Here is a 17,457-nt window from a genome sequence, read left to right on the forward strand (position 1 = left end):
TACGGGGTCACTTGTGGATGTGGGTTTTGTTACTGGGATAAATTAAAATGGGAGACGACATGGGAGTGGCAATATTGGTGGATTCAAAAGGTGGGAATTGTAGATATGCATTTGCCTACATCTCAAAAAACTTCAAACCAACCATGGGACTGCGGTAAAGTGTGTGTAATGGAGAGACCCTATGTGTGTCCATAAGAGGGACAATACTGCCCCCTTGTGGAAGTGCGCCACATTCAAAACTACCTATGCAGCAACGTCAAGTGCAACCTCTCCACTTTATTCGGTATTAGTCTGTCCCCCTGGGCTCATCTATGCCAATACCTTTTGAATATAGATCAACACTTTATTTAACAACACCGTGAAAATCAACCTTTTCTGTACATAGTAGTTATGTATAGAAAAAATCAAGATACACAACTCATCATGAGCCACAGGCAATGATGATAGCAATAAGAAAAGATCAGTGCAGTGTTGCGACAGCACAGACGTACATTTATCAATCTTTTTCAGGGGAAACAGCAATAACAACAGTAATAGGCTGGGGTTAACTACAGAAAATGGTAGATTGTGTATAGACCTGGCCTCTCTAATCGCCTCCTTGTGAGCCTGGAACATCTTGACGTTGTTCATGTTGGACTGCCAGTACTTGACGTAGCCGCCGTGGTCAGCCGTCAGCATCCACATGTCGTTGTGAGACCAGGTCATGGCCCGCACAGGGCTGTCATGGGCCTGAGGGGAGTAGAGAGAGACGTAGTCAGAGAGAGCACTAGGACCAAAAACACAGGGCTGGAGACACATTTCTAGAAGACAGTGGATATTCAGGTGACATTTATTGTGGTTCCAAGAGGTGGTTCGCTAACTCCATGCCTGACCTTAAACTTTATTTTTAAGAAAGTGTATTCAGCCGGCGGAGCCAAAGGTTAAGTTAATTGTCAAGTGTTGTAGGAGGGAGGATCCAATGTTCACCTGTAAGATGGTCTCAAAGTTGAAGGTGAGTCCGTTCCACAAGGTGAACTCCCCACTGGAGGCTCCTGTGACAAGACGCCTCCCCTCAGGAGTCCACTATGAACGAGGGAGAGGGATGGAGGAGACACGGAGGAATAGTTTGATCAATTAAAGGGGTAATGAAGAAGGGAACAAAAAAATAGGCAAGAAAAGGAAGAGAGTGAGACTGACTGAACTTAGTAATCACATTCTGAAGTGCCCATTTATATTCTGCAGAAAACTCATTTCCTGGTGAGCCATGTGTGTGGCTTTTGGCTTATCCCTTGTACTTGATTGATCAATTAAGTACTTGGAGCTATGTTTCCATGAACTCATCCAATGATTTTTGTCGACATTTAAAAAAAAGTTTGCATAGAAAATAGATGCAACAAATGGCTGTTTTTCGTTGCATTTCCATTGAACTGTTGTGTCGATAAAAACAGCTGGACGTAATGACAAAAAAAAAAGTCGTCTAAAACCTTGTGTCGAATAAAAATGTGGTGGTTGAAGTGTTTCCAAAATTGCGCATTAGTGACCTGCCCTCCCACCTAACTGTTTCATGTCTCAGGTAGCCCACAAAAGTCAGCATGGATACGATGCAAGAATTGACTAATATTTGCCATATTCTAATAATTCTCATGTGTCAACGTATCGCCACGGTCCGTGCCATGGTGTAACGCTGCCCTCCCCGGGGCACAACTGAGACAGAGGACAAGTACATTACAGTGTCTAGTTTGAGAAACAAGACGCCTCACAAGTCCTCAACTAGCAGCTTCATTAAATAGTATCCGCAAAACACCAGGATCAATGTCAACAGTGAAGAGGAGACTCCGGGATGCTGACCTTCTAGGCAGAGTTTCTCTGTACAGTCTCAATGTCAACGGTGAAGAGGAGACTCCGGGATGCTGACCTTCTAGGCAGAGTTTCTCTGTCCAGTCTCAATGTCAACAGCGAAGAGGTGACTCCGGGATGCTGACCTTCTAGGCAGAGTTTCTCTGTCCAGTCTCAATGTCAACGGTGAAGAGGAGACTCCGGGATGCTGACCTTCTAGGCAGAGTTTCTCTGTCCAGTCTCAATGTCAACGGTGAAGAGGCGACTCCGGGATGCTGACCTTCTAGGCAGAGTTTCTCTGTCCAGTCTCAATGTCAACGGTGAAGAGGAGACTCCGGGATGCTGACCTTCTAGGCAGAGTTTCTCTGTACAGTCTCAATGTCAACAGTGAAGAGGCGACTCCGGGATGCTGACCTTTTAGGCAGAGTTCCTCTGTCCAGTCTCAATGTCAACAGTGAAGAGGCGACTCCGGGATGCTGACCTTTTAGGCAGAGTTCCTCTGTCCAGTCTCAATGTCAACAGTGAAGAGGCGACTCCGGGATGCTGACCTTTAGGCAGAGTTCCTCTGTCCAGTCTCAATGTCAACAGTGAAGAGGCGACTCCGGGATGCTGACCTTTTAGGCAGAGTTCCTCTGTCCAGTCTCAATGTCAACAGTGAAGAGGCGACTCCAGGATGCTGGCCTTCTAGGCAGAGTTTCTCTGTCCAGTCTCAATGTCAACGGTGAAGAGGCGACTCCGGGATGCTGACCTTCTAGGCAGAGTTTCTCTGTCCAGTCTCAATGTCAACGGTGAAGAGGCGACTCCGGGATGCTGACCTTCTAGGCAGAGTTTCTCTGTCCAGTCTCAATGTCAACAGTGAAGAGGCGACTCCGGGATGCTGACCTTCTAGCCAGAGTTTCTCTGTCCAGTCTCAATGTCAACGGTGAAGAGGCGACTCCGGGATGCTGGCCTTCTAGGCAGAGTTTCTCTGTCCAGTCTCAATGTCAACGGTGAAGAGGCGACTCCGGGATGCTGACCTTCTAGCCAGAGTTTCTCTGTCCAGTCTCAATGTCAACGGTGAAGAGGCGACTCCGGGATGCTGGCCTTCTAGGCAGAGTTTCTCTGTCCAGTCTCAATGTCAACGGTGAAGAGGCGACTCCGGGATGCTGACCTTCTAGCCAGAGTTTCTCTGTCCAGTCTCAATGTCAACGGTGAAGAGGCGACTCCGGGATGCTGGCCTTCTAGGCAGAGTTTCTCTGTCCAGTCTCAATGTCAACGGTGAAGAGGCGACTCCGGGATGCTGACCTTCTAGGCAGAGTTCCTCTGTCCAGTCTCAATGTCAACAGTGAAGAGGCGACTCCGGGATGCTGACCTTTTAGGCAGAGTTCCTCTGTCCAGTCTCAATGTCAACAGTGAAGAGGCGACTCCGGGATGCTGACCTTTAGGCAGAGTTCCTCTGTCCAGTCTCAATGTCAACAGTGAAGAGGCGACTCCGGGTTGCTGACCTTTTAGGCAGAGTTCCTCTGTCCAGTCTCAATGTCAACAGTGAAGAGGCGACTCCGGGATGCTGGCCTTCTAGGCAGAGTTTCTCTGTCCAGTCTCAATGTCAACGGTGAAGAGGCGACTCCGGGATGCTGACCTTCTAGGCAGAGTTTCTCTGTCCAGTCTCAATGTCAACGGTGAAGAGGCGACTCCGGGATGCTGACCTTCTAGGCAGAGTTTCTCTGTCCAGTCTCAATGTCAACGGTGAAGAGGCGACTCCGGGATGCTGACCTTCTAGCCAGAGTTTCTCTGTCCAGTCTCAATGTCAACGGTGAAGAGGCGACTCCGGGATGCTGGCCTTCTAGGCAGAGTTTCTCTGTCCAGTCTCAATGTCAACGGTGAAGAGGCGACTCCGGGATGCTGACCTTCTAGCCAGAGTTTCTCTGTCCAGTCTCAATGTCAACGGTGAAGAGGCGACTCCGGGATGCTGGCCTTCTAGGCAGAGTTTCTCTGTCCAGTCTCAATGTCAACGGTGAAGAGGCGACTCCGGGATGCTGACCTTCTAGGCAGAGTTTCTCTGTCCAGTCTCAATGTCAACGGTGAAGAGGCGACTCCGGGATGCTGACCTTCTAGGCAGAGTTTCTCTGTCCAGTCTCAATGTCAACGGTGAAGAGGCGACTCCGGGATGCTGACCTTCTAGGCAGAGTTTCTCTGTCCAGTCTCAATGTCAACAGTGAAGAGGCGACTCCGGGATGCTGACCTTCTAGGCAGAGTTTCTCTGTCCAGTCTCAATGTCAACAGTGAAGAGGCGACTCCGGGATGCTGACCTTCTAGCCAGAGTTTCTCTGTCCAGTGTCTGTGTTCTTTTGCCCATCCTTTTCTTTTCTTTTTATAGGCCAGTCTGAGATACGCCTCTTCACTGTTGACGTTCAGACTGGTGTTTTGAAGGGTACTATTTAATGAAGCTTCCAGTTGATGACTTGTGAGGAGTCTGTTTCTAAAACTAGACATTCTAATGTACTTGTCCTCTTGCTTAGTTGTGTACCGGGGCCTCCCACTCCTCTTTCTATTCTGGTTAGAGACCGTTTGCGCAGTTCTGTGAAGGGAGTAGTACACAGCGTTGTACAAGATCCTCAGTTTCTTGGCAATTTCTCACATGGAATAGCTTTCATTTCTCAGAACAACAATAGACTGACGAGTTTCAGAAAAAAGATCCTTTGTTTCTGGCCATTTTGAGCCTGTAATCGAACCCACAAAATCTGATGCTCTGGATACTCAACTAGTCTAAATAAGAACAGTTTTATTGCTTCTTTAAATCAGAACAACAGTTTTCAGCTGTGCTAACATAATTGCAAAAGGGTTTTCTAATGATCAATCAGCCTTTCAAAATTATAAACTTGGATAAGCTAAAACAACGTGCCATTGGAACACAGGAGCGATGGTTACTGATAATGGGCCTCTGTACGCCTATGTAGATATTCCATTAAAACACCTGCAGTTTCCAGCTACAATAATAATTTACAACAGTAACAATGTCCACATTGTATTTCTGAGCAATTTAATGTTATTTTGAAATGGAAAAATGTTGCTTTTCTTTCAAAAACAAGGACATTTCTCAGTGACCCCCAACTTTGAACGGTGGTGTGTGTTTTAGCACGATGTTCCAAATGCTTGTATCGCAAAAGAATCAAGGTATTTTTCTCTTCTCTCGTTTTTAGTCTCGTATCCTTTGATCCATCTGTGCTGTGTGCACCTTCCCACCTCCCACAGACACCAAGCCCCTCCCCTTGCCACTCACAAAAAAAAAGGGAGGAAAGATCACTTCTTCCTTCTCTGACAACAAGCCGTTTCAACTCGCTATTTGCATTTAAGGTATGTCCCAACATGTAATAAGAGGAGAACTTAACCTTTGTAACAATACCCTTAAACATAAAGGATTAGCTGGCTACTCACTAGCGGAAAAGGCACACACCTGTCTATATAAGATCCCACAGTTGACAGTGAATGTCAGAGCAAAAACCAGGCCAGGAGGAGGTTGGAGGAATTGTCCATAGCGCTCCGAGACAGGATTGTGTCGAGGCACAGATCTGGGGAAGGGTATCAAAAAATGTCTGCAGCATTGAAGGTCCCCAAGAACAAAGTGGCCTCAAATGGCGTTTCTCTGTGGAGATGGGAGAACCTTCCAGAAGGACCACCATCTCTGCAGCACTCCACCAATCAGGCCTTTATGGGAGAGTGGCCAGACAGAAGCCACTCCTCAGTGAAAGGCACATGACAGCCTGCTTGGAGTTTGCCAAAAGGCAACAGAAGGACTCTCAGACCATGAAAAACAAGATTCACTGGTCTGATGAAAACAAGATTGGTCTGAATGCCAAGTGTCGCGCCTGGAAGAAACCTAGCACCATCTACGGTGAAGCATGGTGGTGGCAGCATCACGCTGTGGGGATTTTTTTTAATTGTCAGGGACTGGGAGACTAGTCAAGATCGAGGAAAAGATGAGAGTGAAAACCTGTTCAGGACTTCAGACTGGAGGGAAGGTTGACCTTCCAACAGAAAAATGACCCTACACAGGAGTGGCTTCGGCACAAGTCTTTGAATGTTCTTGAGTGGCCCAGCCAGAGCATGAACCCGATCGAACATCTCTGGAGAGACCTGAAAATAGCAGAGACACTTCCCATCCAACCGGACAAAGCTTGAGAGGATCTGCAGAGAAGAGTTGGGAGAATCTCCCCAAATACAAGTGTGACAAGCTCTTAGCGTCATACCCAAGAAGACTCGAGGCTATAGTCATTGCCAGAGGTGCTTCAACACAGTACTGAGTAAAGGGTCTGAATACTTATGTAAATGTGATCATTTAAAAACAAAAACAAAACTTTATTTGCAAAAAGAACTGCTTTTCATTATGGGGTATTGTTTGTAGGTTGCAGGGAATTTAAAAAATATATTGATTTTAGAATAAAACTAACTGAGTAAAGACTCTGAATACTTATGTAAACATTATATAATTTTTTCTTTCTTTCTTTCTAAAAACCTGTTCTTGCTTAGTCATTATGGGTATTGTGTGTAGATAGAAAATAGATTTAGCAAGCAGTAGGCATTTAATTTAAAATGTGGACTGGAGCTAAATATGATACGCCTACCTTCAAATCTATTCATTTACTTTTTTAAAAACAGTTTCCATCATTTGTCGCAGTAAAAAAAAAGTCCATCCGCTGATCAGAAGAACTGTCCATCTTAGGAACATTTCTGCTATAGCTGCCTTTTCCATTACACATGTCACAATGTTTTTTGCGCCATTGCCGTCTATGGAAACCTGCCTAATGATTAGTTAGGAACTCCCTTCACCTGGTTGTCTCGGTCTTAATTGGACATAAAACGAACAGAAATAAAAACCAGATGACACACAGCCCTCCAGGAAATTGAGTGACACCCCTGTAATATGGGTTTCACATGGTCTCAGAATAATACGAGTAGTCTGCCCTGAACAAGTGCGGAAAGTGTGAGGGGAAAAGAAACTTACCCTTATGACAAAGACAGGGCACTTCACTTTGTTCGTGGAAGTTCGGACAAACTTTGTGGTAACTGCATTCATGGGGTTACTCAAGATGCCCACAGGAGGAACCAGCTACAAGAGCCAGAGGAATAAAGGGAGATGACTGAGAAAAACACACACATTTCAGCATATTGTCTACAAATGGGTACAACATTTATCAGATCTAGCCAGGAACACGGACTTGCTTAACACCCTGACACAGATTCATTGATAGCATATTTTCTTCTTAGATTACGGACACCAGAATGTCAAAATCACAGTTTTAACTGTAAATCATATAAGCCAAGTATCTGTCCATACTTACATCATTGTAGCATCCTGCATCTGGTTGGATGGCACGGAAATCTCTGTGGTCTCGCTGCCACAAACGATTCTGCAGTCAAGAAAAAGAGAGCATTTAAGGAACCATGAAAAAGAAAATGGACAAAGGTCTTTGCATTTAAACACATTTTAGCCAAATACATACAGTTCAATCGGAAAGTATTCAGTCCCCTTTACTTTTTTCACATTTTGTTATGTTATAGCCTTATTCTACAATGGATTAACTAAAACATTTTCCTCAATCTACACACCATAATGACAAAGCGAAAACAGGGTTAGACATTTTTGCAAATGCATTGAAAATAGCAGAAATACTTTCCACAAGTATTCAGACCCTTTGCTATAAGACTCAAAATTGAGCTCAGGTGCATCCCGTTTCCATTGATCGTCCTTGAGCTGTTTCTACAACTTGGAGTCCACCTGTGGTCAATTCAATTGATTGGACATGATTTGAGTGGTGCAAACGGCTCCCAAGAGGCGCAGCAGTCTAAGGCACTGCATCTCAGTGCAAGATGCTTCAGTACAATCCCTGGTTCGAATCCAAGCTGTATCGCAACTGGCCGTGATTGGGAGTCCCATAGGGCGGCGCACAATTGGCTCAGCATCGTCCGGGTTTGGCCAGGGTAGGCCGTCATTGAAAATAAGACTTTGTTCCCATCTGACTTGCCTAGTTAAATAAAGGTTACATTTAAAACCGAGCCATGATGTCGAAGGTAGATCTCCGTGACATGATTGTGTCTAGGCACAGATCTGTGGAAGGAAAATGTCTGCAGCATTGATGGTCCCCAAGAACACAGGGACATCTACCATTCTTAAATAGAAGAGGTTTGTAACCACCAAGACTCTTCCTAGAGCTGGCCGCCCAGCCAAACTGAACAATTGGGTGAGAAGGGCCTTCGTCAAGGAGATGACCAAGAACCGAATGGTCACTGACAGAGCTCCAGAGTTTCTCTGTGGAGATGGGAGAACCTTCCAGAAGGACGACCATCTCTGCAGCAGTCCAAAAATCAGGCCTTTATGGGAAAGTGGCCAGACGGAAGCCCCTCAGTAGAAGGCATATGACAACCTGCTTGGAGTTTTCCAAAAGGCACCTATAGGACCCCCAAGATCATGAGAAATAAGATTCTCTGGTCTGATGAGACCAAGATTGAACACTTTGGCCTGAATGCCAAACGACACGTCTAGAGGAAACCTGGCACCATCCCTACGGTGAAGCATGGTGGTGGCAGCATCATGCTGTGGGGATGTTTTTCAGCGGCAGAGACTGGGAGACTAGTCAGGTTTGAGGGAAAGATGAACAAAGCAAAGTACAGAGAGATCCTTGATGAAAACCTGCTGCAGAGCACTCAGGACAGCCTGGGGCGAAGGTTCACTATGCTAGGCTATGGACAGCGTGATCACTTAGTCCCCTGCCTGGAACAGGTGGTGCTCTCATGCATGGTTTCATGTTTGCCTCGAAGCGAGCATAGAAATAATTCAGCTCGTCTGGTAGGGTCGCGTCACTGGGCAGCTTCTGGCTGGGTTTCCCTTTGTAATTTGTGATAGTTTGCCACATCCAACGAGCCAAAGAGCGTCAGAGAAGTCGTAGTAGGATTCGATCTTTCATAATATTTGTCAAACATCACCAGCGTTTAGCCTATATTTATGTCATTAAAAGTCTTATTAAAAGTTAGGCTACATTTTCTGTCACCTCCCTCGTGTCAGCATCGGTTTGGACATGACGCTGTAAGCCAATATCATCTGCATATTACCTTCTCTTTGACATGCAGGCTTTTTTTTATGTACGTAAAGGCCTACATGAAAAACAGATTTGAATATTATTCCAATGTTGGCCTTTGATCAGAATAAATAGTTTGATAGTGATTTGTGTATTTATTTTATTTCTTGGATGATTTTTATTTTACTTGTCTTGGAAAATAGGACAAGTGTTAATGTTGAGCCCTGAGCTGCTATCCAATGCAGCGCCATTACTCTGTGCACAAAGTCCAGTTTCTCTAGAAACACGCCTGTGCTTTGGTAGCTGGGAAAATGTTGTTCATTGAGTGGGTCACAGGAGAACTCAAAAGTTTGGTCACAAAATAACTGATGCTTCAGGTCACGTCCATTACCTCCAGGTGTCTAATGACAGAGGGGTTGTAGTCGATGGTCTTGCGGTTGACAGCCTTACGCATGCGCTTGCCGTCGAAGGTGAGCTGCTGCATGGCCTGCTGCTGGGCGAAGTCGGGGCGCTTGTAGAAGAGCTGCCGTGGTGCCTGGTGCTGGAACCGCGGCATGTGGAAGAACCGTGGCGGGGAGCTGGTGTCCGTCGCCATGGTCAATCTGCTCCTTTAAACCTGGGAAGAGATGGAAGATGGGGGCGGAGGGGAGAGGCAATTGATCGGTTGGTTGAAAAGTAATGTGTCATGAGTACAGAGAAAACGCTAAACAACACAATATTCCCACAAAACACTTGGGCAGTGCTTCTTCAAAATATAGCGTACTAAATCCATTTTGAAAGGGCATCAAAGCCATCTCATCGGGTCTAACAGGTTTGTGCAGCTTTTATTTAGGAGATGAATTATACTGTAACTACAGATGCCAAATTCGGCTTCGGTCCATGTAACTGATTGGGCATGGAATTTGAAACATTCCTCTACCAAGAAGCTTTATCACCACCAACATCCACAATATACAATTTTCAGAACAGTCAACTTATAAGTAGACGCTGTCTAATTGCAGAGTTCTGTCTTTTCAAGAAACAAGACATGACACCTCCCCTGACTGGACAGGCACAGCTGAAACTGCGAACATATACCACAGGTGGGAAGTGAGAGTTTTAGACCTATCTAGGATCAGCAGATCCAACCCCAAATTCTAACAACTTTAAAGTAGGCATATTTATTAGGGCCGGGATGATACCAATTAGTATCGTGGCAAGAAAACAAAGCAGATATGAACTTATTTAGGAAATCAGGCCTAATGTTGGAAACAAACATTATGTTGTCATCCAGTCACATTTATTTAATTTTCCAAGCTATAGCACAATATTTCACATACAGCAGGTTCTTAAAGAATCAAAGAGTGTGGTGTGCTTCGTGTTTTCACTGTTGTCATGGAAAAAAAACAATGTTGCGATACTGGTACCTTCACAGGCGTACTATTCAGGTCAATAAAAACATCTGACCCTGGACTAGCAGTGACTGTACCTTCACAGGCCTACTATTCAGGTCAATAAAAACATCTGACCCTGGACTAGCAGTGACTGATGTAAATCAGTTCAGATGAGTTCTAGTTTGGCGAGCTTGCGAATACGGGCGAGTCTAAATAAATTAGTGTCAAAAGGGGTGATGTTGCAACAGGTTTCCAGACTTTTGTTGCCCGTCTCTCATAACAAGAGGGATTGGAAACAAACACAAAAAAACATGGCTTCAGTCATACCATCTTGCAAAGCATCAATTATAGGTTACATTTAAACGTTGTTCTGTCATACTATCGTAAACAAGCTTATTAATCTGTACATTGAACCTATGGTGGGTGAACCTAGGTGTACAGCAAGCCTGCCATGAACACAATTCAAACTAAGAATGCAACAGTCAGTCGACACTACTTCACTGTGACATTCGTGTATGCTGCATGTAAGCAGTACCTAAGTGAGCTTTGAGCACCCCACTGTCCACACAAACTCAATTTAGGCAAATTAGCCTATGTATAGGCCTACTAGAGCAACAACATTCAGTACTGTACACACATTTGCAGAAAACATCTCAATGACACCATAGAAAACACTCCCTGACTGCCTTCTGCGTTTTTATCCACAGCATAGGCATAAGGCTGGGTTTACATAAAGGGAAATGACCAGAAACATCTAAACACAAACATATCCTACAACTAGAAGTGATACTAACATGTTTATGATCAGAGTGCGACCACTTATAATAATTGGGCAATATTCCAACATGCTCTGGTCCCACACTGTAGCCAACTCCTTTATCAATGTAATACCTGTTTAGCATGAAACGTGTTTGGCATGACAATGAATGAACACAGTTGCCTAAAGAACAAACAGAATGTATCACAAGGCTAATCAAAGTGCATTTCATTACACGTTCACATGTAAATAACTAAATGAACAGACATTTTACATAATGTGGTAATAAAAACAGAACCCACTGGCAGTAACACCCCATATCAAACGTTAAGCTCAGAAACTTCACAAAATGACTCATATCAAATAGGCGAGTTGACAAAATTGTCTCATGTCATTCTTTTCAATACATCAACATTTTCCCAACATGTGTCCATAATAAAATCCACTTTATTTTGTGCTTAAAGGACAGTCCATTATAACCAGGACACTAGTGAGGAAATATGCAGTGATTCGGTGTGGAATTGTTCCTTGTTGGATTTGTATAATTGACAACTTCCACGTATGTCCAAAAGTAAGCGATAAAGCGGTTTAATTGACAAACATAACTACCTTGTGAGGGCAACATATGCAACTATTCAAACAACTTTATTTGTACCCCTAGCCCGGGTCCAAAATATAGCTTACTGCGATGTGTCCAAAGCCAGCATGGTTGGGAGGTAGCTAGCTAGCTAACGTCAACTGGAATCTGCTTCAAGGCTAATTGATTAGCTAACTAAAATGACCCGAAAAGTTATTACGTCCAGAGTCAGATATGTAGCTAAACTACCAGTAGTTAACTAAGGTTGGTTAGCCATTGGTTACTAAGACAGCTAGCTAAATGTATAAGCCAGCTGGCTACAGTTTCAATTCTAAGAGTCTGAATTTCTTGCCGCGGGTAACGTTATCTCGCTAGCAGCACACGAGGTTTCTATGCTAGTTAGCTAACCAGCTAATGCTAGCAAGCGCACAGTAGATCCTTGGCAACCAGTGATCGGCTAAGTTAACGTGAAGTTACACTGGCTGGTTCGGTTGTTATCCCAAGTTGTTGACCAACTGCAACAGTCAAGACCCCCAAATAGTATTTTATTTGGGGGGGGGGGAAACTAAGCCTAAAGTTAGCCAACTAGTTAAAATTGATGTCAACAAGCCATTAACGTTACTAGTCTTGGAAATGGACGAGGTGGTGGCTAGCCAGCTAACGTTAACGCTTGCTAGCTAACACGCTAACGTAGGTCAATACGAATAACAAAGAAAAACGTTAGTTAGCTGCCAAACTATTACGGGATTAGTTTACGGTGTGTGGATGTATAGTAAGCCATGTCAAGGTTTGTGTCTAACACGAAAATAGACATCACAATCCGTTCCTCTTCAAATTGATGTTTTGTTCCTGACTTGACAACGTAATTAAATGGCGCCCGGTGGAAGTCGTCTTTTACAACAACAACGCGATGCTTAGAAACTCACCAACAATATCCAATGCCGAGTTATCTAGCTACGGATAACTAGATTCTTCTCAGATATATATATATATATGTATATACTCTTTTTGAGAATCATAAGCGCCTCAAAGTTTATTGAAAAATGTATCGGTTTGTCACTTCTCGTGTTTAGCCACCTACGCCGGCCTCCATTTCGGCGCTTTCTCCTCGTTCAGCTTCTATTTTTTTTTTTTTCTTCTTCAACACGACTCGACTACATTACGTCTGCCGTGGGGAGTTTCAAACGTCATCACGTAATTAGGGTACTGGTACTACTACTACTACTACTACTACTAACAATAAGAGGATTCGATCATCTGGACCAGGCGCCCGGGGTAGGCGTCTATTGCACCCTTACAAAAAAAAAATATTGCAGTTTTAAAATCGGCAGTCAACTGTGATATTTGGGACGCATTAATCGCAGAATGCAGTTGAACCGCAGTTATACTGCAAAATTACTGAAGTAAAGAAAATGTTATTTTGGACGCAGCATACTACAGTTATACTGCACTCTAACTGCAGTTATACTGCACTCTAACTGCAGTTATACTGCACTCTAACTGCAGTTATACTGCACTCTAACTGCAGTTATAATGCACTCTAACTGCAGTTATAATGCACTCTAACTGCAGGAATACTGCACTCTATTACTGTCACGAGACCGACCGAGGGTGGCTCCCCTTTATTGTTAGCACCTGTTAGTTAATGATTAGTTGGGCTTTATTAGACAGCTGGCCCGCCTGTTTTTTTGTGCGGGATTACTTATTGTAACCTTCGTGTATGTAGTAGACAAACGTGTTGTTCCTGGTCATGTATTCTGCTGTACTGTTCTCGTACCCCGTGTTTGGGGCATTTGTTTTTGAGCACCTAGTGTTTCGTGAGTACATTAAATAGTACAGTAGTGAACTCTCTGTCACCTGCGGTTGACTCCACACCCACGACACCCGGAGCGTTACAACTACTACAAATTATAAGGGTATTCAATTCATCTGGACCGGGCGCCCAAGTAAGCGTCTGTTGCACCTGCGCCCTTACAAAAACATATTGTAGTTTTGAAACTGCGGTCAAATCAAATATTATTTGTCATATACACAAGGTTAGCAGATTTTATTACGAGTGTAACAAAATGCTTGTGCTTCTACTTCCGACAGTGCAGCAATATCTAACAAGTATTTTGGACGCAGCATACTACAGTTATAATGCACTCTAACTGCAGTTATACTGCACTCTAACTGCAGTTATAATGTAGAATCTCAATTCAACGGCTCAGACACAAGAGGCATGTGGCAGGGTCTACAGTCAATCACGGACTACAAGAAGAAATCCAGCCCCGTCACGGACCAGGATGTCTTGCTCCCAGGCAGACTAAATCACTTTTTTGCCCGCTTTGAGGACAATACAGTGCCACTGACACGGCCTGCAACGAAAACATGCGGTCTCTCCTTCACTGCAGCCGAGGTGAGTAAGTCATTTAAACGTGTTAACCCTCGCAAGGCTGCAGGCCCAGACGGCATCCCCAGCTGCGCCCTCAGAGCATGCGCAGACCAGCTGGCCGGTGTGTTTACGAACATATTCAATCAATCCCTATACCAGTCTGCTGTTCCCACATGCTTCAAGAGGGCCACCATTGTTCCTGTTCCCAAGAAAGCTAAGGTAACTGAGCTAAACGACTACCGCCCCGTAGCACTCACTTCCGTCATCATGAAGTGCTTTGAGAGACTAGTCAAGGACCATATCACCTCCACCCTACCTGACACCCGAGACCCGCTCCAATTTGCTTACCGCCCAAATAGGACCACAGACGATGCAATCTCAACCACACTGCACACTGCCCTAACCCATCTGGACAAGAGGAATACCTATGTGAGAATGCTGTTCATCGACTACAGCTCGGCATTCAACACCATAGTACCCTCCAAGCTCGTCATCAAGCTCGAGACCCTGGGTCTCGACCCCGCCCTGTGCAACTGGGTACTGGACTTCCTGACGGGCCGCCCCCAGGTGGTGAGGGTAGGCAACAACATCTCCTCCCCGCTGATCCTCAACACTGGGGCCCCACAAGGGTGCGTTCTGAGCCCTCTCCTGTACTCCCTGTTCACCCACGACTGCGTGGCCACGCACGCCTCCAACTCAATCATCAAGTTTGCGGACGACACAACAGTGGTAGGCTTGATTACCAACAACGACGAGACGGCCTACAGGGAGGAGGTGAGGGCCCTCGGAGTGTGGTGTCAGGAAAATAACCTCACACTCAACATCAACAAAACTAAGGAGATGATTGTGGACTTCAGGAAACAGCAGAGGGAACACCCCCCTATCCACATTGATGGAACAGTAGTGGAGAGGGTAGCAAGTTTTAAGTTCTTCGGCATACACATCACAGACAAACTGAATTGGTCCACTCACACAGACAGCATCGTGAAGAAGGCGCAGCAGCGCCTCTTCAACCTCAGGAGGCTGAAGAAATTCGGCTTGTCACCAAAAGCACTCACAAACTTCTACAGATGCACAATCGAGAGCATCCTGGCGGGCTGTGTCACCGCCTGGTACGGCAACTGCTCCGCCCTCAACCGTAAGGCTCTCCAGAGGGTAGTGAGGTCTGCACAACGCATCACCGGGGGCAAACTACCTGCCCTCCAGGACACCTACACCACCCGATGTTACAGGAAGGCCATAAAGATCATCAAGGACATCAACCACCCTGAGCCACTGCCTGTTCACCCCGCTATCATCCAGAAGGCGAGGTCAGTACAGGTGCATCAAAGCTGGGACCGAGAGACTGAAAAACAGCTTCTATCTCAAGGCCATCAGACTGTTAAACAGCCACCACTAACATTGAGTGGCTGCTGCCAACACACTGACACTGACACTGACTCAACTCCAGCCACTTTAATAATGGGAATTGATGGGAAATGATGTAAATATATCACTAGCCACTTTAAACAATGCTACCTTATATAATGTTACTTACCCTACATTATTCACCTCATATGCATACGTATATACTGTACTCTATATCATTGACTGCATCCTTATGTAATATATGTATCACTAGCCACTTTAACTATGCCACTTTGTTTACATACTCATCTCATATGTATATACTGTACTCGATACCATCTACTGTATCTTGCCTATGCTGCTCTGTACCATCACTCATTCATATATCTTTATGTACATATTCTTTATCCCCTTACACTTGTGTGTATAAGACAGTAGTTTTGGAATTGTTAGTTAGATTACTTGTTGGTTATTACTGCATTGTCGGAACTAGAAGTACAAGCATTTCGCTACAATCGCATTAACATCTGCTAACCATGTGTATGTGACAAATAAAATTTGATTTGATTAGATTAATATCTAACGATTCCACAACAAATACGTAATACTCACAAATCTAAGTAAAGGAATGGAATAAGAATATATAAATATAAATATATGGATGAACAATGACAGAGCGGCATAGGCTCAGATGCAATAGATTGTATGGAATACAGTATATACATATGAGATGAGTAATGCAAGATAAACTCAGCAAAAAAAGAAACGTCCTCTCACTGTCAAGTGCGTTTATTTTCAGCAAAATTAAATATAAATAAATATTTGTATGAACATAACAACATTCAACCTCCAAATCGATCTCGCTCCAAAGTACAGGCATCGGTGTAACGCTCATTCCTTAGACGATAAACGCGAATCCGACCATCACCCCTGGTGAGACAAAACCACGACTCGTCAGTGAAGAACACTTTTTACCAGTCCTGTCTGGTCCACCCCTGGTGGGTTTGTGCCCATAGGCGACGTAGTTTCCGGTAATGTCTGGTGAGGACCTGCCTTACAACAGGCCTACAAGCCCTCAGTCCAGCCTCTCTCAGCCTATTGCGGACAGTCTGAGCACTGATGGAGGGATTGTGCGTTCCTGGTGTAACTGGGGCAGTTGTAGTTGCCATCCTGTACCTGTCCCACAGGTGTGATGTTCGGATGTACCGATCCTGTGCAGGTGTTGTTACACATGGTCTGCCACTGTGAGGACAATCAGCTGTCCGTCCTGTCCCCCTGTAGCGCTGTCTTAGTAAGGACATTGCAATTTATTGCCCTGGCCACATCTGCAGTCCTCATGCCTCCTTGCAGCATGCCTATGGCACGTTCACGCAGATGAGCAGGGACCCTGGGCATCTTTCTTTTGGTGTTTTTCAGAGTCAGTAGAAAGGCCTCTTTAGTGTCCTAGGTTTTCATAACTGTGACCTTAATTGCCTACTGTCTGTAAGCGGTTAGTGTCTTAACGACCGTTCCACAGGTGCATGTTCATTAATTGTTTACAGTTCATTGAACAAGCATGGGAATCAGTGTTTAAACCCTTTACAATGAAGATCTGTGAAGTTATTTGGATTTTTACTAATTATCTTTGAAAGGCAGGGTCCTGAAAAAGGGACGTTTATTTTTTTGCTGAGTTTTATGTATGCGTTATTAAAGTGACTGGTGTTCCATTTATTAGTGGCCAGTGATTTCAAGTCTGTATGTAGGCAGCAGCCTCTCTGTGCTAGTGATGGCTGTTTAACAGTCTGATGGCCTTGAGATAGAAGCTGTTTTTCAGTCTCTCGGTCCCAGCTTTGATGCCCCTGTACTGACTTCGGGTGCTGTAGGTGTCCTGGAGGGCAGGTAGTTTGTTCCCGATTAAGCGTTGACAAGCCAAATCTCTTCAGCCTCATGAGGTTGAAGAGGCGCTGTTGCGCCTTCTTCACCACACTGTCACCACACTGTCTCTTTGAAGATAGAATTTTACAGTGCTTGGTTACTAGCCTCTTCATTCATCTCTTTCTCTCTCTCTCGCTCCCTCGCTCTCAGCTAAATATACCTACAGACAACTGAGATCAGTGCTTCTCTTTTCCTCTCTCTCTCTCGCCACATGTTGTCCCATCAGACTCTTCGCGCATTTGGGTGGA

At 44.8% G+C, this 17,457-nt stretch overlaps 1 protein-coding gene and 1 long non-coding RNA gene across 6 annotated transcripts in view; both read right to left on the reverse strand.

Moving 5' to 3' along the window:
* Nucleotides 1–12,716, reverse strand: part of wdr33 (WD repeat domain 33) — a 45,962-nt gene extending 33,246 nt beyond the window's left edge. For 2 of the 5 annotated variants that reach the window (XM_035800639.2, XM_035800638.2), the window contains exons 1-6: nucleotides 12,501–12,716; nucleotides 9,259–9,483; nucleotides 7,134–7,202; nucleotides 6,797–6,901; nucleotides 967–1,062; nucleotides 578–729 (exon numbers count right to left, since the gene is read on the reverse strand). In XM_035800639.2, the coding sequence (XP_035656532.2) occupies nucleotides 578–729; nucleotides 967–1,062; nucleotides 6,797–6,901; nucleotides 7,134–7,202; nucleotides 9,259–9,462 (626 nt within the window). In that variant the 5' untranslated portion in view covers nucleotides 9,463–9,483; nucleotides 12,501–12,716. The remainder of the gene's footprint in view (nucleotides 1–577; nucleotides 730–966; nucleotides 1,063–6,796; nucleotides 6,902–7,133; nucleotides 7,203–9,258; nucleotides 9,484–12,500) is intronic. The other 3 variants (XM_035800640.2, XM_035800641.2, XM_035800637.2) reach the window with 2 other exon arrangements.
* LOC127911067 (uncharacterized) lies at nucleotides 2,413–4,121 on the reverse strand. Its single transcript, XR_008077527.1, has 3 exons — nucleotides 4,104–4,121; nucleotides 3,300–3,969; nucleotides 2,413–2,429 (listed from the first exon to the last, which is right to left on the reverse strand). It is a non-coding gene; the product is annotated as an uncharacterized LOC127911067 (long non-coding RNA).
* Nucleotides 12,717–17,457: the final 4,741 nt, after the last annotated feature.

Source organism: Oncorhynchus keta, chromosome 23 (assembly GCF_023373465.1).
Source record: "Oncorhynchus keta strain PuntledgeMale-10-30-2019 chromosome 23, Oket_V2, whole genome shotgun sequence".
Lineage (NCBI taxonomy): Eukaryota > Metazoa > Chordata > Actinopteri > Salmoniformes > Salmonidae > Oncorhynchus > Oncorhynchus keta.